This window comes from Brassica napus, chromosome C3 (assembly GCF_020379485.1).
Source record: "Brassica napus cultivar Da-Ae chromosome C3, Da-Ae, whole genome shotgun sequence".
In the NCBI taxonomy this organism is placed as follows: domain Eukaryota; kingdom Viridiplantae; phylum Streptophyta; class Magnoliopsida; order Brassicales; family Brassicaceae; genus Brassica; species Brassica napus.
In genome coordinates, this window is record NC_063446.1 from 692,107 (window position 1) to 712,228 (window position 20,122).

At 32.7% G+C, this 20,122-nt stretch overlaps 5 protein-coding genes across 5 annotated transcripts; 1 reads left to right on the plus strand and 4 right to left on the minus strand.

Annotated features, from left to right (window-relative positions):
- Positions 1-548: 548 nt before the first annotated feature.
- LOC106443001 (GDSL esterase/lipase At5g03810-like) lies at positions 549-2,559 on the minus strand. The gene is made up of 5 exons (XM_013884620.3): positions 2,295-2,559; positions 1,804-1,937; positions 1,485-1,718; positions 1,122-1,380; positions 549-943 (listed from the first exon to the last, which is right to left on the minus strand). Exons 1-5 carry the CDS (start codon positions 2,527-2,529, stop codon positions 744-746), a joined length of 1,062 nt encoding a protein of 353 aa, XP_013740074.3. The 5' UTR covers positions 2,530-2,559; the 3' UTR covers positions 549-743.
- Positions 2,560-9,984: 7,425 nt separating this feature from the next.
- LOC106368850 (protein TERMINAL FLOWER 1) lies at positions 9,985-11,283 on the minus strand. The gene is made up of 4 exons (XM_013808913.3): positions 10,981-11,283; positions 10,717-10,778; positions 10,438-10,478; positions 9,985-10,348 (listed from the first exon to the last, which is right to left on the minus strand). Exons 1-4 carry the CDS (start codon positions 11,179-11,181, stop codon positions 10,128-10,130), a joined length of 525 nt encoding a protein of 174 aa, XP_013664367.2. The 5' UTR covers positions 11,182-11,283; the 3' UTR covers positions 9,985-10,127.
- A 3,538-nt stretch (positions 11,284-14,821) lies between these two features.
- LOC106428501 (40S ribosomal protein S28-1) lies at positions 14,822-15,175 on the minus strand. The gene has a single exon (XM_022698457.2). It carries the CDS (start codon positions 15,172-15,174, stop codon positions 14,980-14,982), a length of 195 nt encoding a protein of 64 aa, XP_022554178.1. The 5' UTR covers position 15,175; the 3' UTR covers positions 14,822-14,979.
- A 559-nt stretch (positions 15,176-15,734) lies between these two features.
- On the plus strand, positions 15,735-17,383 carry LOC106442998 (probable calcium-binding protein CML32). The gene has a single exon (XM_013884618.3). The coding sequence runs from the start codon at positions 15,891-15,893 to the stop codon at positions 16,323-16,325; it is 435 nt and encodes a 144-aa protein (XP_013740072.2). The 5' UTR covers positions 15,735-15,890; the 3' UTR covers positions 16,326-17,383.
- A 400-nt stretch (positions 17,384-17,783) lies between these two features.
- LOC111204218 (uncharacterized protein At3g28850-like) lies at positions 17,784-19,538 on the minus strand. The gene has a single exon (XM_022698458.2). It carries the CDS (start codon positions 19,087-19,089, stop codon positions 17,992-17,994), a length of 1,098 nt encoding a protein of 365 aa, XP_022554179.1. The 5' UTR covers positions 19,090-19,538; the 3' UTR covers positions 17,784-17,991.
- Between the last annotated feature and the right edge of the window lie 584 nt (positions 19,539-20,122).

Consider the following 20,122-nt stretch of genomic DNA (forward strand, 5'->3'; position numbering starts at 1 on the left):
GTCTTTCCACTCTCTCTTTACTTCTCACATGCAAACTTTTCTCTATTTCCTGTGTGTACCCCAAACCTTTTAATTCTATCTCTTTCCACCCCGTCCCAACAAATTATTAACCACATGCCCAACCCATTGTTAAGTAGCCCAATATTATGTCATATTTCTTTCCAAGTGATTTCATATTATACAAATGTGTTATCTTTCACCTCTTGTAACCAAGGCTGCGGTGAGGAGTTTATACACATTCCCATCTAGGAAATATATATCAAATCCCTTAGCTTATTGAAGACTACTAAAAGCTTTTCCTTCTCTTAACATTTATGCATAACAAAAGCTCCATAGAGCTAATTCCATTTTGTATCAATAAGGTTCAAGAGCTAGAATATTTCTCCCATAGAAACCTCTCCAACGGTGGACATGAATGAATGAGCGCCCATGGATAAACCTTCTTTGTCCAACTATTTTGATATTGTAATGGAGAAATTCACTTCAGGTGACTAAATTGTTGAAAGCTTACAAATATTGACATTTACTATATATCTGACCAAAAATGCTTGTCAAACAAACATTTTGCAGTGATTATGGAAGCATAATTTGGTGGATCACTATATTTTGAATTTTTCTTACATGAGATGGTAAATACATTGAATGCGAATGACTAAAAGAAAACAAGCAGGCAAGCATTGTTTAGGCTAATTAGTCTATAATACATTTTGGTCACGTCATCTTAATTGTTTGAATCTTTTAATTTAGGTTTGGGAAATGAGAGAGAATCCTTGGCCAAGAAGATTGTCGGCTAGAACACGATTGGCTGCTTCTGATGGATGAAAACCGTCCCAAAACACGTAACTGGTAGCATTTGAACATGTACCCACCGATAATGCATTGCATAGAAACGAAGTTTCCACTGTTCCGGTCCCACAACACGCCCTTCTTGATTCAAAAAACCCTACATTCAAAAAACAAATATTTGAAAATATTTAGTAAGAACAAAAATAATGGAAAAAGAATGTTACTGTTGGTCGTCTAAAGTCTAATGTTGGATTTCATAAAATCAGGAGAAGAGTTATGATATTTCTTGAAAAAAATCGTATGGTTTCACAAAAGGAATGTCAAAAATACCGTACCATTCTCTTCAGGCTTCATGACCATGTTCAATAGAGGATTATAAATGTCAAAAACGACCAATTTTAGACCAGGAAGCTTGTTGGCTAGGTTCACAGACGTGTTGTTGAGTTTGGTATTGAAGGAGACCGCGTCCCGGTTTAGTCTTTCGACGCACGTATTGCTCCCAATACCACCAAACATCGTTATCGCTGCTGGCAAACAACCCAAGGGTGGTAACGACGTTACTCCAATTCTTCTAGCACCTAAATCATACATATTCTGCAAAAAAGATAAAGCACATTTTTTAAATATTGGTATAAGGTGAATACATAGTAAACCGTTACGTTAGGATAATTAAAAACTATGGTAATGTTTTTAGTTACTTGGATAACGGTTGAATAAAATCTCATGAGACGATCTGAGAATCGATCAGGCGTGACTATCACATTAAGGATAGGATTAATGTAATAGCTTTGAAGAAAATCGCTGGATCCGGTGCTAAGAAGATGAATCGCGCCTTTGAATATCTCGTTGGCTTTGTCTTTCCCTACAATGCTTGTCACCTTGCTTTGGTACTCTTTGTAGTTTTCCACTTGTTGGGTCAAGCTGATTGCGTTCTACAAAACATACGATACACCATAAAATGTTAAAGCATTCGGGTTAGCTAATTATTAACCGAGTTTAGAATAAAGAGTTAATTACGTATAATAAGGAAGTTCCGTCGTGATAACCGGAAGCACCAGAAGCGAAATTGGCTCCGGTTAACAAATTAGTCTCATTTGCTGCATCTTGGCTAAGGTACGCCACCGGGTAAGAAGTGAACCCTAAATTCTCAGCTGCTCAAAAAAAAACAAGATATATGAATTGATGAGTAAGACATTATGGATCCAAAATTGATAAAATGAATAATTACAAAATAATATAAATCAATTAATTAATTAAAAAACAAAACAAAAGAACTAAAAAACAAAATAACTAATAAAAAATCAGTAAGCCCTTTCTCAAAAAGAAAAATAGGATTAATAAAAAATGGAATGACGGAATCATTAAAAAAATTAAGTCTTCAAGTAACATAAAGTATGACTAAACATAGTTTCACTGGAATGACTAAACATATTTTCACAAATTATGCGATTGCATTTGTGGCATCTATGAGCCATTATATATGTAAATAATTTTAGGCTGGTTCAAACCGGTAAAGTCGATGGCGAGTTTTCCGTTAGAGAAACGACCGGTGGCAGTGTGGGCTAAGAAGTCGCGTCCGTAGGGAGGAAAGTTGGCCTTGACGAGGGTAAGGCGAAGATTGTTGTTACCGGCATCTACAACAGAATCTCCCATTATGATTAGAGCCGGTACAAGAGGTTGACCGGTCCCAAAGCCGGCGTAGAAACCGGTAAGAACCAAGAAGCTGATCAGCCTTGTAAACATTTTCCTTTTCTCTTTGAATATACGATATAAAAAGATAAAGAGATGAGTGAACGAAGAGGTGGTGAATGGTTACGGGTTTTAAAGGACGAGAAAGTAGCGAAATTGTTTGAAAAAGGATAAAGAAACAAACCAAACAAACTACCATTTTTAGACCAAAAAAGGATAAACAATTTGTTCGAAGCTGCATGGACCAATCTGAATTTTCTGTTACATTTTCATTGGATTTCAAACCAGTTAATAACGTTCATATTATTATTATGTTTAGTAGTTAGATCATTTCCACATTCCAAGGACTAATTGATCACTCAAAATGGTTAGGCTCTGAATTCGTGGATAGAGTTAAATCCGTGGATCGAGTAGAAAAGGATGCATAAAAAAAATCTTTCAACCATCATTCTTGCTAATTTTGATGTATTTTTGTTAGAACATCTTAATTATAGTATGATTATGTGAAAGTTAACAGATTGTACATACTAAAAGAAGAAAAAAACAATATCTTCTAGTTTAACTTTTTGGTAGATTTGATATAGTACTAACCAGGGCCGTGCCTGAGTAAAAGCCAATCAAGCATATGTTTGGGGTCTTGAGAAATTATATAAATATTAAGGATCAAATTCTAACAGAAATAACTAAGTGACTAGGTTGGTAATGTACTTATTAGAAGTATATAAGGTATTCAGTTCGATTCTTCTCCGTAACATTTTAAATTCTCATAGTTTTGGGAGGAACAAATTAATAATTGGGCTTTAGGGTCTAAAATTCTGAGGCACAGTCCTGGTACTAACGTTCTATTGGGATAAGAGACATGCAATGCATCCAGAAGAATGTGTAATCAGTGTAACCCGTGGGCATATACTGCATATGATACCTCTCACATTTTTCATGCAATTATCATAAACAAAAATATTAATATTCAGGGACTTAATCGGTCAAAAGATCTACGAAGAGATCACATGCATGTTTTATCATTTGAATGAAACTAACTTTAACTAAACTCGTACCTCCCAAATTTCTTCTTAACAAACCTTTTTGTTTTCTTCCTTGAGTCTCATACCTCATTTCGGTTCCCTTTTCCAACAAGTGTCTTACTAAACCGAATGAAACCAAAACTTATAACCTGATAAGCTGGTTTTTTGTTCTGTCACGTCACAACTATAAAATAGATAGAATATTTTCAGAATTTCTATTTTTTCTTGGGTAATCGAGTGCATTTATTTGGGATCAAGAATACACCAGTAAGATCGATATCTAGTCATCGTATCTTGAACCAGTTGATGAGAGCTATATTATTCAAGGTATGCGCTCTGTGCAAAATAGTTTTAACCATGTGAATGTTTACAGTAACTTTGAATACTAAAGACGCACACACCGACATCTTAAAGCTGTCATTATCGCAAAACACTACACCAAACCTTAACACGTTTACTGTTGTTCTTATTATTTCACGTGCACCTTTTAACATGTTCTCCTTCAGGTCCTGGCTTCTACGGGGTCAGTTTCCAGTTTGGTCCACAGCAATCTTGGATGATAAATTACACTTAACATATTGGAAAGGTTGTTTAACAAGTAGCCATCTACTTGCTTGGTCTCACTATTTTCAGAATTTCTAGCTTGTCAAAAGGTTTTAGCGTTCTTTTGCAGAACAAGGCCTAACTATCAAGAAACAAGAAGAGTCGAGAGGGAACAGAGATTGGGCTTTTGGATGGAATATTAGACCATCGTTATCCTAGAAACCCCAAATCTACGGAATTTCTAGCTTGTCAAAAGGTTTTAGTCTTAATTTGTTTTTTTTTTTTTTTTTTTTTACTTTTTCGAATTTAGAAAAAAAAATTAAAAATGAATCAATCGCGGACCGCCACGTGTCAGTGGAGTCCGCGAACAGTGTAAGAAACCTTTAAGGACCGACTACTATTTGGTAGTTTTGGTAACCAGTTTCTTAAAAAAAAATGGATCCTACGCGGAGCCCACACGCTAAGAACCCCTCTAGTATCCTTGGATAAAGATGTTCTAATATATGCCCAAACCGACCCGATACGTAGATAAGAAAATAATTTCGGTACGGACTAATTATTTCTAAGTTCACATGGTATAGGGTTCTTGGATCTGTGGACAAGAAACAGTAATGTTGACCAAACAAATATACACTCAAGTATGAATCTGTGGATCACATTCACACCGAGTTGGAAATACAGTGGTTAATTGGGAATGAACAATATACTTGGCCACTTGGTGTATACGAATGATCCCAAAGCTGTATTATTAACCAAACTTTCGTGCTAGATTTTGCAAATCAGAACCAAGATTGTGAACAGAGGAGGTGTGGCTGCTGTTCTCTAGTCTCTTCCTTTACCTTTGGACTCTTCTAAAAGACAATTTTCTTGTGATTATTATTTTTGGTCGCAAATAGACGCTTCCAAAAGAAAGTCTTAGCAGTAGCGCTGGGCAAAAAATCCGGATCCGAAAAACCGAACCGAACCCGATCCAAAAAAGTAATACCGAATTCGAATCGAAATTAATTAAATATCCGAACGGGTTCAAAATTTTGGTATCTAAAGAACCGAAACCGAACCCGACCCAAACCGAAATATCTCGGGTACCCGAATGTAACCGAAATAGATTTATATACCTACATATATTACTTATTTTTAGATTTAATATATATTAAAAACATACAAAATATATAAGATACTTTTAAGTTGTCTAAAATACTTGAAAATATACATAAATAGTCAAAAGTAAATGTGTAAAATAGCTAAAATATATTCAAAACACCAAAATACTTGAAATATCTATTGATTTTCTATCCAAATATTCAAATCAAACCAATTTATATGTTAATTTTAGGTATTTTAACCTATATTATACAAATATATATGTAATATATTATTTTGTTTTATAGATTTTGAGAAATTTTAAGCATATAATGAATATTAAAATTTTAAAAATAATTTAAATGGGTTATCCGAACCCGAACTGAACCCGCAAAGATCCAAACCGAACCCGAACCGAAATTTAAAAATATCCGAATGGGATTGAAATCTTTTAATCCGAAAACCCGAATAGATCCGAACCGGACCCGAATGGGTACCCGAAACGCCCACCCCTACTTCGCAGTTTGCATAACAAAGTAATTTCGGATAAAATAAATAAAGAGAAAGGAGACACATGTTGTTCTGCAGCTTTTTCCAGTACAAAAGCATCGCAGAAGAAGCTCCTATAATTTGAAGATATTTTTACAAAAGCAGATATTGTTTGATTTTTTTTTTTTGTTTTATACAAATATTTATGTTTATTTGATGAAAATCGTTATGTTTACATCTATAATCACGTTTTCATGTATAAATCATCTTAGTTGATTAGTTGTGAAAATTGAGTAACGACTGTATTAATTTATAAAATATTATACGATTTTCCTAAGTCCCTGCATGAGTATGAAAATAATATTAAACTCACGCAGACATATTTTACCTTTTAATTTGTTACAAAACGCTTGCTTTATTTGAGACGGAAAAAACACCAAACGTAAAAACCAAAACGAGTATAATCGAACATCCCTAGCGTTTGTTGTAACAATTCAATGTCATGCATTGCATTAATCACTAAAATGATGTACATCTTAATTTCATTGAATTTACTTATATGCTAGATGTATGCGTAAAGGTATTATTTATTCTCTTAACACTGGATTGATATTAACAATGAGAATATAGAGGTAGGATGCATCATGGGTAAATGTATTTACTCTTCGCTTTATATATGTTGTTTACTTATTGTGAGTGTATAATATATCTGAAGCACATTCAAAACTCGCCAATTCCAAAACAATAGGAGGATATGTTAAACCTTCACATAATTCTTGAGAGGGGCCTGGTACGATTCTACGACACGTAAACCAATCAAATTTAGACAGCGTTTATATATTACAAACCCCTAAAAGTATATAATGTTTGTGTTGATACGGATCAGTGGACTTGGTCCAAGGGATAGTATGTCCCTTGCTTCTTCTTTTTTCTTTGTTATTACATGAAACATGGCAGGTCGTCTCTTTTAATCGCAAGGTTATTGCATGTTGGTTTGTCCTTGAGATTCGTCCTAAACCGAAGTTGGCGGCTAGTTATTTGCACTGCTGGTTAATCACAAGGTTTGCGGTTTCGTACCGGTGAAATTGAATATTTCGCAGTGTACTTGTAGATCTATGTACCGGTAGATATATTTTTCTTAATCAATGTGCGATTTGAATGATGTGATTTATGTGTACCGAATTCACATGTCTTAGGGAAAAACGTTAGCTAACATTTTTAGGTCTATGACCCGACCCATGTATAAGCGAAGTTCAAAACGATTCATATCCAAACACTGAACACTGGTACAATTTTTGGCAAATGACAAATAAATTTAGATGAAGCAAATGTTCAGTAAAACCAGGGATGGAACAGAGCACGTGTTGATTTGAACAACAAAAGAGGGCCGGTCCTTATACAAATAAACATACTATTGAAAGATGTTTTATCTTGAAAAAGATCTAGCTATGAAAATAACCATAAGTGGCTAAACACAGCAGAGGCACACTGTGTCTTCCACTCTTACCGATACCCTAACACTCTATGTAACGTATAGTTCAGTCTCTTTTTCAGGCAAATACTAAAGTCTCTGCATCCCCTTGATTTGATAGTGAATCATTTACCGACGTAGGTGTACTGTGTAAATCCTTTTAAAAATATTTTTTTAAAGGAACATATCAACTGGGGTTTTTAGTTTCGGGTAAAAGACGGTTCTTAGCTAAAATATAAGAAAAACTAATAACTGTCTCTTAAACACTATATCTGTTTCTGAAAGTAGGATTTTATAGATTTATTTTTTGTTCCAAAATGATAGATTTTCTAAAATTTTAAGGCATTTTTAGTAGTTAATGTTAAAAAATTGTATACTTTTAAGAAACATTAATTAAAAATATTTGAATTGGTTTAATACTATTGGTTGATATTTATTGAAAAAAATATAGTAAAATAAATAATAAATTCAATTGTAAAAAGTTAATTGTTTTCTTAATATGCGTGAATACTCTAGAAAATTTTTCTCTCGGGAACAGAAAGAGTTCTTAACTCATGATTTGACATTATTATTATTATTTTTTTACATTTTTCGGCTAAGAAACGGCTCTTATATCTCTTATTTAAGGAACGGTTCTTAGCTTTTCTTAGTTAAAATCTAAGAAAAACTAAGAACCGTCTCTTATCTGAAGCTAAAAACCTCAATTAAGAGACCGGAGTTAATCATGTTCTTAGAGCACTTCCAATGGGGGTTCTTCCCATTGGAGTTCTTAAAATATGTATTATATATATATATATATATATATATATATATATTACATAGGTATAAGTATTTGTGGGATCCACCATTTGTGTGGAACCTCATATGCAAAAGCTCTTAAAATCCCTCGTTGGAGGTGGTGTTAGTTTAAAAACTCTAATGGGAAGAACCGATTCTTAGTTTTTTTAGTTAAAAGTTAAGAAACAATTTTTTAACTTTCGATAGGAACTCTATCGTAAGAATCCCGGGTTAATCATGCCCTTAGTTTCTAAAGTCTTGAAAACAATAATTGCATGCATGAGATCTGTTACGACACATGTGTAGGTATCCTTATCCATTCTAGCTCTTAAACTATATATACTTATGATAATTAATTTCTTAAGAAATAGACATTTTATAACATATTATATACTCCCTCCGTTACATTAAAATATATATATATATATTTTTTAAGTTTGTTTCACAAATATGTATTTTTGTGTTTTCTATGAAAAAATATAAATTTCGAAAAAATTAATTGATTTTATTGAATTACTATTTGTTGAAAATTATTGAAAATTAAAAATTACAGAAAACGATATATTTATTATGGTAGTTTAATGTGTTTTCTTAACATATATAAAAATATTAAAAAATCTATCTTTATAAAACTGAAAGAGTATTAAACATCTTTATTTTATTTATAAAAGTGATTCATTAGATAAAAAGACAGATTTTTTTTTTGAGAAAGGACTTTGGCTGAAAAGCCGATTAAAAACTATTTTTTACAAAAAGCTATATAAAATGTTTAACACTAACTTACACATGCAAAATTGCAAACAAAACCAGTATATTTTTTTTCAAACCAAAAGGTCCAAAACTGAATTAAAATCTACTTCGTATCATCACCCTTAATCATCTGGTGAACGAAGATGATATACTATTTAGTATTTTATTCTTAAACAAGAATCCAAACTATATAGTAATCTAACAAAGTCCAAACAAGTAGTAGTAATAGTTTGCTAGATTTGTTGATATGATAGCGAATATAATTGTAGAGAAGTAGTTGCTATGGGTTGAGGATAAGTGTAACAGTACTTAGTTGCAAACCACTCATTTAACAACACGTTGTCTTTCTTGAGTGTACCGTTGAAACTTGAAAGTAATTTCTCCCACTTGCATCTCCTCAACGTGAGGCAATCATATCCATGCCGCAGTACTACTATGCACCCAATGACCCAAAATGGCCAATCCATTTTAATAGTTCTTTTCTTTATTTGAACACTGGATGTAGATGTAAATTAATCTTTACGTGGAATTAGTAGAAACTTTACATATATATATATATATATATATATAAAACCATAATTAATTTTTTTTTAAAGCATTTTATGATTCTAATTTTGTAATTGCGTTGTCACCGCTACTTGATTTTTTTTTCTTTGCAAAATAACCGCTACTTGATTTGATCAGTTGAAATTATACGTCCCTTATACCATGCACGCTACTTAGGCATAATAGTGACATAATACCCAATAAAACTAAGAAAATACGATATTGAAAGAAAACTATTGTACTAGGACCTTGGATAAATTCACTACATATACCCATTTTCAAAATATACACAAGTTTGCAGTAGCATCAACGTATATATATATATATTTTTTTATCAACGTATATATATATATATATATATTTTTTTTTTTGCTTTATCAACGTATATATTTGTATATACATTTTCACAATATCAAACACTGAACATATATATGATATGAATAGATATGGTTTGCTTCACGATAGATATTTGGAAGAAGTTTCAGTAGTTTTGAGTTATTATTTTTCGCAAAACCAAGTTACACAAATTGTAAAAAAAATTTCTGATCTGAATAAATTTAACAGTCATTAAAAAAAAAAAATGAACTGATGATAATATCACGTTCGCCGAGAGAGAAGAAGCGTCCAATTTTAGGCGGTCATCAAACTCTTGTCAATTTGACCAAAGAACTAAAAGTTATTTGTCCTTTTATAATTTTTTCTTCTGTTTCCACGTTTATCATATATCATATAAGAACAAGCTAAATCAACTCGACGTGACCTATTAAACCATAATTATGGGTTTACTGTATACTGTGTATACAATAAATCATGTTCTAATAAAGATTATACTTTTTCGGATTCAACTCATTTTTCTCAGTCTTTATTCAAAGTACAGAAATTCAGAACATAAAAACAAACATGGCTAATTATTTAGAACAGAAATAAACATTTTATTAATTTTTGGTTTTGGCATTTGATAGGCATAAACGTGATTAACGTCTTCGAGCTGCAGTTTCTCTCTGGGCGTTAAAGAAGACAGCAGCGACAGGAAGACCAAGATCATACTCGATCGCAAATTTTCGAGTGTTGAAGTTATCTCTCGAAGGAATGTTTGGGAAGATAACACGTCTTTGCTTCTGCTTGAACAGAACAAACACGAACCTGTGTATCCCTATGCTAGGCCTTGGCAACTCATAGCTCACCACCTCTTTTCCTATTATTTCAATTCAAATGTCTTTAATGAATATGTGAAAATATTTTACTAAAGTATTATGTATCGCAAAATTCATGACAAGTCCGTACCAAATGTAGCATCGGTTGTACCGGGGATGTTTGTTACTATCCTGTTTAAACATTTACAAGAAAAAAAAACATTTACAAGAATTAATTTCTTTATCTTTCTACTAAAAAGTTTAGGGAAATCCCCGTGTTGTGATGGAAGAGATTTTGACCAAAATAACTCAAGTTCATATAAAATCAGTCGAGAGACAAAAAACAAAAACATCATTAGGGTTGAAAATTCTAATGAAATACATATTGAATATTGGCCCAAAATGAAACGACAAACGAAAATGATCGTACCAATGCAGGTGCTCTTTTAGAAAGGGGTCACTAGGACCTGGAACATCAGGGTCTATCATCACCTGTTTTCGATTAAGTTGTGTTTACCATCAATAAAAAATTTAAAGTAATAATGATAAAATTTAAATAACAGCATCATGTTATTTACAAAACATGTAAAAAATTTAAGATAAAAAGAAAGAGACTTTTATATGTTTTGACCATAAACAATCAGCGTTCCAACATTAGGGATGATTTCAGAATAATCTTAATATATGCATATACCAAGGTGAAGAAGGATCTGAGATCACCACCATGGATCTCAACCCTAGGCTTGGAGGAGACAGAGGAAGGAAAAAGCTCATGGCTGTTGGAGACTTGCTTCATGTTGTAGCTCACATTCATTTTAATTGTTGGAGTGAAGAAATCGAGAACATCTCCTACCACTCTTCCCATTATCAATGGCTCTATCACTCTTTCTCCCATATTCTCCGTTTTTAACTTATTAAGTTTCTTTCTGCTTCTAACTAATTGTGGGATTTAAAGTGAGCTACGGGAGAGATTTGTAGTGGTGTGGGTTAACAAAGATGACCAAGACATCTATTTATAGGGGTTTTCCAACTTGGGAGAGAGAGAGACACTTTAGGGGCAAGCGCTCTCTCTCGTGTTGTCTTAAGACATTTATAACTAATATGGTTTATGTTACTAGTGTCTTAAACTAATCAATAACTGAGTCCATTAATTTACAGAATCATATAATCTTTAGCGGCATCAAGAACAAAAACCATTCAAAGTTCGACCAAAAAAATCCTAGCTAGATATCTCTCTGAAAAAATGAACTCAGGAGCTCTTTTCATTCGTCCATGATTAAGAAATTTCTATACTAAGACCATCATTATCCCAGATTTCTTAATTTTTTTTCTTAATTTTTTTTTTCACTTTTTCAAATTTAGAAAAAAATAAAATAAAACGAACCAATCGCGGACCGCCACGTGTCAGTGAGAGTTGCGAACAGTGTAAGAAACCCTTAAGGACCGACTACTATTTGATAGTTTTGGTAACCGGTTTCTTAAAAAATAATAGGTCCTACGCGGGATCAACATGGTGGGATTTTTTATTAGGCATATTATGAATATGTATTAAGAATAAACCTAATTAAAAACAGATGATAACTATTATGAATTTATATAATACCAGTAATTATAGATCATATAAAGGCATATTTTAATAAGATGTAGACGTATGGCAAATGAATATTAATTAAAAAGTAATATACCAATCGCAGAATTTGGGGACTTCCCCACTACTGGGGACTTTTACTTCCCCACTACTGGAACGACAACGCATTGGATCTTCAAAAGAACACTAGTTATAAAAACATTATCATTATAACCAAGAGTTTACTTGAAGAAACGATTCTTAAATGGAGATTGCACTGAATGATTTGTACATGTATAATGTAATTTTGTAAAACCTTAATAAGAGTTCCAACAAAACAACAACAAAAATCGTTAGAAAATCATACAGCGAAGTAACAAGTCTTATGGAATCAACAGAAAAGCCGTATAAAAATACAATTGTACTATTTTAGTGGAAACTCCAAATAAGAGTTTATATATCTAAGTGGTGACCAGATCGAATGAAAAAAATTATGGTGATTTTTTTGTTCTTTCGATTTTGTACCAGTTGTGTTGAATTTTTTGTCAAATTATTGACGTGCGGGTCCTATTCTTTTTTTCTAATAGGGCATTTTTAATGGTTGACTTCATTTTCACCTTCATAAATGCACTTTATTCAAAATAAAGCAAAAAATGAAGTACATCTCATGCAATGATTTGCTTCATTTCTTTCTTGTAAAAGAAATATTCTACGTATATTCTATGTCCACTTTATCATTAATTATTAATAACATCTTAACTTTTTCATATTTAGTAATTTTACCCAAGTGTTTTGTTTTAACAATAACTAGATCTCGATCCGCGCAACCGCACAGAGTTTTGCTTTCATTTATTTTTATATAAACATTTTTTTTTTCAATTCTAAATTGGTATATATTATAATATATATGTGTTTATCAATTTTTAAAACATAATAAGTTTACGGTATATTTTTTCATTGAATAGATTGTTTCAAACTTTCACATGTATCTGTATCTTCTTCTATATATATATTTTCGGATTATTATTTTATTATTAAAATCGTAACTATATATATAAAGATTAATAAAATATTGTTTTATTGTCATATTCAAAAATATTGTAACATTTTACAAATTTAGAAAGTTTTTTAAAAATTAAACTTTTCGCTTCATAGATTTATATTATCGAGTAAATAATTAAACATTTAGTTTTTGTTTAATTTTTATAATAAACTATACATTTTAAAATTTGTTTTCATTAGTTTAAGGTAGTAAAGATTAATCATTGTTAGATAATATGATTTTTGCTATTTAAAAAAAAAATCTTTATAATTTTAAAAGTTAACATCGACAAATATTTAAATAAGAGGTATAATATTACAACATTAAATTATATTTATTTAATTTATAATATCTATAAATCCAGTGTATCATCTAGTGTTTAAATCCAATTATTGATAGCCCAATAAAAAATTCAGGTAGACCCAAAATTAACTGATAAGATTATAGATTAAATATAACATCTTTCTAGGAATAGGTCTATTAGGTCTATTTTTTAAAAAATCACACATGAATCAAGATTGTGACTTCTGTTTTAATATATAAGATCTAACATAATTATTATTTAATATAAATCAAACATTATCATATTAAAATATTATTACATAACATAAATAAACAAACACAGAACACCATATTTTGTAAAAAAGACATATTTTATATATTTTTTCTTTAAATGATTAATAAAAGTATTTATAAGTAAAATGTGATATTATTTATCTTTCATTATTTTTAAACGAATTAAAGTTCTTAAAATGAATATTCTCATGTTTTTCAATATAAATATCTAATTACATGAATAGAATTGTCAAAATTTTAAAATTGATTGAATAATATTGACATATATAATTTATTTCAGTAAAAGATAGAAACAAACAAAAGTTAATGACCAATTTATAATTTAGAAAGTTCAGCTTAAAAAATGAAGCAATGAACAATATTGCTTCAAATTTGAAGCCATATTGTTCATTGCTTCATTTTGAAGCAAGAAATGAAGCATCATTGAAGCAAAAAGTGAAAAATGAAACGCCATTGAAGATAATCTAAATTCTTGATAGATAAATGAAATTATAAAGAAAAATTTTCCTCTCAATTCTGGTGAGGAACAAAATGAAAAAAAAAAATCCTATTTTCTTATTTTTTTCAATTCCTCACATGAACTTTGATTCATTATTTTGTTCATTTTTGCCATTCATCTAGTGGTCACCAATCCCAGCCCTGTAGAAGCTAAATTTGATTGAGAATTTAATCATAAATTTAACAAAACATATATTTCAAAGAAGAACAATAGAACATCAACTAGACTAGTGGCCAACGTATCAATTAGCTTGATGAAGATTTAAACCAAAAGATGTAGCAAGAAACAGAGAATGCGTTATAACCCAAAAGCTACTAACTGAATCTTCTCAATCTCATGAGAGTTTTTGCTGTTGCATCTTCGACGGTCATCTGAAAATGAACAAACGATCTTTTTGGAATCCTCGCATCTGATGATAAAGAGCCACAAAATAAAACACACAAAGCGTGGGGTTCATCCATGTCAAGTAACGATATTACGGTAAGCCAAAAAAACACTTGAACACGTTTGGAAAAGTCCAAACTGAACCGTTTCATGTCTAAGCGCCTATGGTCTGGACGAACTCCACCCAGTGGATAAAACCATGGTCAGGCTTGAAATGGATCAAGCCAAAAGGCTACTTTGAAGCAAAAATTTGAAAATTAAAACATTAGAGAATAGCTTGGAGAAAATTAATATAAGTGATCATAGAATCTAAAAAGGCTTAGAGCTTTCTACATCATTTCCGTTGATGAATTAATATCAGAGAGATTTAGAGGGTTAAGACTAAGCTACGCACGGCCTGGTTACGGGACGAGTATGATGTACTGATAATATGGAGTTTAAAACAAAAATATGATAAGACCAGAACATAAATCAATCCATGAAATGTCTTATAGCAAAATCAAAATTCAATTCGAAAGCATAATCACTAGTCCAGACACAGAATACAGAAAAAAGAGAGATAAAGCAAGACATAGTTCTGTCTTCTTGTTTCTACTAGTGGAGAAGGAACAAAGAACAAGGCGAATCAACGAAGTCTCCTAGCTTCTCTCTCAGACTCGAGCAAGGTGAGGATGTCACCTTCTCTCACTGGTCCCTTAACGTTCCTCATAATGTAACGATCAGAGTCTGTGAACTTCACTCGTACCTGGGTCACCTGACCCCTGGATCCAGTACGACCCATCACTTTCACCACCACGGCGTGCTTAATCTGAGAATCCATTCTGATTCAATAAACAACAAATATGAAAGTTTTCTCAGAATTTCACATTTATTAATACATTTGCTAGGATATATTCAATCTGCTTCGATTATAATTATTCATGGAACAGTTACATAATAGTAAGATCATAGCACGTGATTATTGATTTCTAATTAGGAATTAAGACAGCACAAACTAACAATCCTTGTTTCTAATCGCTGTCTGAAGCATTATCTTACAAGCAGAGCAGAGTTATCTAACTACAGTTCCGAGAGAAATGAAAAAGAAGACGACAAATCTCTACAAGATTGCGATAATCAAATATAAGATGAGAATCAGAAGGTTGAAGATACCTGAAGACGAAGGCTCAGGGAGAGGCGGAGGTGAGAGAGCTTAGCGGCGATGCAAAAACCCTAATTTCTAGAGAAGCGAGAAGGAGAGTTGTTGTCGTGAGATTTTATAAGGGGTGCTGATCCGATCGGCCCATATAAAGCCCAGTGAAAGTTATATGGGCTGGGCTTTATAGTTGTCTCGCTTGGTTCAGTGATTCTAGCCGGTTTAATTCAACGCGTGTTTTTAATTTAATAAAAGGATAATACGGAAACCATTAAGGATTAGGATTCTTTAAAAAGGAAATCTCCATACAGATTTTCGCTATAAATATAGATCTCCTCGCACAACTTATTTCATAAACTTCTTTACATCATCATTCATATAGTTTTCATTAGCAACCAACAATGTCTTACGTTAAGGTTTTTGAAAGCATCGACAAAAACAAAGATGGTAAAATTTCATGGGACGAGTTCTCTCAATGGATCCGTGCTTTCTCTCCTTTGATGACGTCTGAAGAAATCGATGAGATGTTCACAGAGCTTGATGCTGATGGTGACCGTCAAATAGATATTGTAGAATTCGCCAAGTGCTATGTGGTTGGCGAAAAAGAAGAAGAAGAAGAAGAAGCTGTTCTGAAAGAAGCTTTTGATCTGTATGATATTAATCGTGATGGGAAGATTTCACCGGGTGAGCTTCATGTTGTGTTGAAGCGTCTTGGAAGGAATAAGTCAATGGAGGAATGTGCTAGCATGGTTGGTGCCGTTGATGCAGACCAAGATGGTCATGTTAGCTTTGAAGAATTCAAGACTATGATGAATTCTGACAAGAAGTTACTATGATTTTACCTATATTTTCTTTAGTTTATGCTTTTGCTTTCTCTTTTATGAATGTAGTTTTATTAACTTCAAAGTTATCGTGCACATGAATGATTTAGTTTGGATTTGAATCTATCTCTTTCTAACCTAAAAAAAGGTTTTCAATATTTAGTTTTATTCCAATATGAATTAAGATTTGATTAAATTAAAAGGAAAATATACATTATCAAATTAAACCTTGATCTAATCTCTAAAGTTTAAAGCTATAATGAGACGAACATTTATTTAATATTGAAAATAAAAAGAACACGTTTTGCTTACTACATACAACATACCAACATAAAACATCTGAGAAGCAAACACAAAACAAAAGCACAAACTCATATCTGTTTTGCTTACTATAACACATACCAACATAAAACATCTGAGAAGCAAAAACAAAACAAAAGCACAAACTCATATCTCAAACTCTCTCTTCCCTTCCATCGTTTAGAGCCTAGAGACATTGGTTGGGTATTGAGCTACAATATGATTATAAACGTCAAGGTTTTTGAACGTATCGACAAAAACAAAGATGGTAAATGGATCCGTGTTTTCTCTCCTTTGATGACGTCTAAAAGAAATCGATGAGATGTTCAAAGAGCTTGATGCTGATGGTGACGCTCAAATCGACATCACAGAATATGCCAAGTGCTTTGCTAGCAAAGATAAGGAGGAGGAAGAAGCTGATCTGAAAGGCGCTTTTGATCTGTTTGACATTGATGGTGATGGTAAGATTTCACCGGGTGAGCTTCATGTTGTGTTGAAGCGTCTTGGAAAGAATAAGTGTTGGTTATTAAGGGTTGTAACCCGTAAAATCGTGAATGATATACTTGGATAATGATTGAATCACCGTGTTTTTTTTAAAAAGTATTTCGATCCTATTCCAAACTTTGGGTTACACGAAATCTCTTTGTAAGATAAAACAATCAAAATCTCACTTTTGTTCTAGGCTAAGATACAAAAGAAACAAATAGAGCTTTTGTGTTTATATGTGTTTCTTCAAAGTCTTTGATGATCTTTGAACAATGAATCTTTTTCTCTTTCTCTTTCTTATCTAGCTTTCCAAACTTTGAAGTCATCTGTCGCACCGATACACCAACATGTACTTAATTCATAATGTAACATCGAGTTTTTTTTTTGTTCTTTTGCCAATCCTACCAATACTTATAAATAAAAGAAAAACCTATTTTGCATATTTCCAAAGAATATATTTTCAACTTAGTGTAAGCAAAGCAAAGAATAATCAAAACTAAATTGTATCTCTTAATTTTCTTTTGTTCGTTTTATTCATTAATATAATTCGTTTGTATTATTTAAATTGTAATTCAAGTTTTGTAGTGCAAATTAAACCAAGGAGCAATACCAAAAAAAAAATCAATCGAATAAGTATGTGGTCTGTCAAATACTAACTAGGCCATTGAGGTGGTATTTAAAAGGGTCTAAACAAAATAAATTGAATACTTGATTAAAAGAACTTTTACAAACACTTAAAATAGATTACATCACTTGTTCACACACCAAGAACCCTTAACCCAACTTTGAAAACTCTGTAATCAAATCATTACAAACCAAAACCAAGTCAATCCTCTTCCAGCTTCCCCCAATTTCACCATAAAAATTAGAAAAAAATTGAAGAATAAAAGCTCTTCTAAGAGCAAAGTGGACAAAGAACCAAACCATTCTCATTACACACCAAACACTTAACAGTATTATTCTTCTTCTCAACATCCCTAACCTTGCAGCTTCCATTACAAACATCACACATCACAAACCTCATCCCACCGCACCCACAGCAGCAACCACCTCCCATCCTCTGTTTAGGCATACACTCAAGCAAAATTCCCAATCTACCCTCCTCCTCCAACCTCATCACTTCCTCAGCGCTTCCTATCATCCTCCCCTTCACGAACACCGCCGGTATTTTCACCTGCCTCGTTCCCGAAATGCCCCTGATCTCCTCCTTGAAAACAGAGTGCATCGACACGTCTCTCTCCGAGAATCTAACCTCGTGCGACTCCAGCACCGATCTCACCTTATTGCAATCCTCGAACGTCTTCCTTATCCCTCGTAACGTCGTTGTGTAGACCACCACCGAGTCTTCTCCTCCCGGCGGGCATTTCTCCGGGAAACTCTCGAGGATCCTCTCCGATCCTCTGTTTTTTTCCTCTGTTTTTATCACCATCTTGATCTGCTCCTTCTCCTGAGAGAGCTCTCTCTCGTAAGAAGCTACGAGCTCCGGATCGAACGTTGGACTGAAACTCTTCCTCCTCTGCGTAGTAACCGCTAAAGGCTCTTCTGATTTGAGAGGGAAACTCAAACGCATCACGCCTCTCTTCGGAACCTGGTTCGGACTCTGTTTCTCTCCTCTGTTTTCTTTTCCTCTGAATCTCTTACTACTACCGTTCCTCTTCGGAGACTCCAGGCTCGACTTCGCCGGAGTCTTCCACGATCTCCCGAACATTCCGCGAGATTTGGGGCTGATCTTCGTCGGATCTTCGAGATCTTTCATAAGCTCCCATGTGTTGATTATCTCTGGATCATCTCTCTGTGCATTAGATCTCCTTGGTTCAAAGGCTTCGCCTTTAGTGAGTTCCTGTAACTTAGGAGAAGTCGTCTCTGCTCGTTGGTCGAGATCGAGATGACCGTAAGTAGTGGAAGTAAGAGAGACAATGTGATCGCCGCCATTGTTGACTCGAATCTCTCTTACTAGTTTCTTCTTTACTAGCTTAGAAGAAACACAACCCATCTCTCTCTCGATTTTTTACTGAGGGAAGAAACAGAGATTGAAGTAGAGGAAGGGAGTTATTATTTCTGAATTTATTTACTTTCAAACGGTCATATTTTTTCGAACGGACATTGTGGAAGTGTTTTAAGTGGATCGATAGACTTTTGTCGGAAGACCCTGATCTTTATGTTTTATCTAGTTTTTACCGTATAACCTTTTCAAGTTACTAGCTAGCCCTCATTAAACTCCTATCTTATTTCATTTTGCCTCCTAAAAATATTTTTGTCTTCGAATTTTACCTGTAAAGCTTTTTATACCTTTTCTCTTTGCCTAGATTCCTGGAATTGCAGACTGCAACGGTCTATTATTGTACGTTAAGCGACCGTTAACGCTTTCCAATTGTTTTTAGCAATGTGCCAATGTGCATATGAATTTATATATTGAGATTATAATAGTTGACCACCCTTTTGTTTATCTATACTTTGGTTGGGAACTTGGGACTATAGCCACTTAATAATAAATATCTAAACATTAATCTAATAACCTAATTAAATTTATACTGTTGAAGCAAAAAAAATTATGTGGAACAATATTTGAGAGACATTATATTAAGGGTAAAGGAGGTTATTCTATTTTAAAATTAAAATAATAGAAATCTAGACATAGATTGCTCTTTAAATTAAAAAAAGACTGAAATGATATCATGATAATATATAAAATCAATTGCATATCTAATTCATAATGCCATCATACAGAAAGGACCCGTCCTTGGCCTTTTTCTAATGTATATTACTCTATTGAGAGCAAGAGAAACACTCTATTGAGGACAAGAATACTAAAAAAATAAAACATATAAACTATTTTCGCTCCATTTATATATAAAGATGATTGATTTAACGTGCGATATTGATAAAAAGTAGTAATCATAACAAGTAATTAACTAACATTATCCGTCCACAACAAGCAACTAAAGTGCAAAAGCCGACAATACAACCACTAACAACTAAACAAACAATTACAGGGAAAACATTTTGAAACTTCAGATTCGAATTTA

What these genes read in the sequence shown, in the direction of transcription:
- LOC106443001 (XM_013884620.3), bottom strand. Translation starts at nt 2,529, where the DNA reads ATGTTTACAAGGCTGATCAGCTTCTTGGTTCTTACCGGTTTCTACGCC. An exon ending in ACTCGCCATCGACTTTACCG is followed by an intron (nt 1,938 to 2,294) that starts GTTTGAACCAGC and finishes TTTTTTGAGCAG; the next exon opens with CTGAGAATTTAGGGTTCACT. An exon ending in TTTATTCAACCGTTATCCAA is followed by an intron (nt 1,381 to 1,484) that starts GTAACTAAAAAC and finishes TCTTTTTTGCAG; the next exon opens with AATATGTATGATTTAGGTGC.
- LOC106368850 (XM_013808913.3), bottom strand. Translation starts at nt 11,181, where the DNA reads ATGGGAGAAAGAGTGATAGAGCCATTGATAATGGGAAGAGTGGTAGGA. An exon ending in TCAGATCCTTCTTCACCTTG is followed by an intron (nt 10,779 to 10,980) that starts GTATATGCATAT and finishes AATCGAAAACAG; the next exon opens with GTGATGATAGACCCTGATGT. An exon ending in TACAACCGATGCTACATTTG is followed by an intron (nt 10,349 to 10,437) that starts GTACGGACTTGT and finishes TTGAAATAATAG; the next exon opens with GAAAAGAGGTGGTGAGCTAT.
- LOC106428501 (XM_022698457.2), bottom strand. Translation starts at nt 15,174, where the DNA reads ATGGATTCTCAGATTAAGCACGCCGTGGTGGTGAAAGTGATGGGTCGT.
- LOC106442998 (XM_013884618.3), top strand. Translation starts at nt 15,891, where the DNA reads ATGTCTTACGTTAAGGTTTTTGAAAGCATCGACAAAAACAAAGATGGT.
- LOC111204218 (XM_022698458.2), bottom strand. Translation starts at nt 19,089, where the DNA reads ATGGGTTGTGTTTCTTCTAAGCTAGTAAAGAAGAAACTAGTAAGAGAG.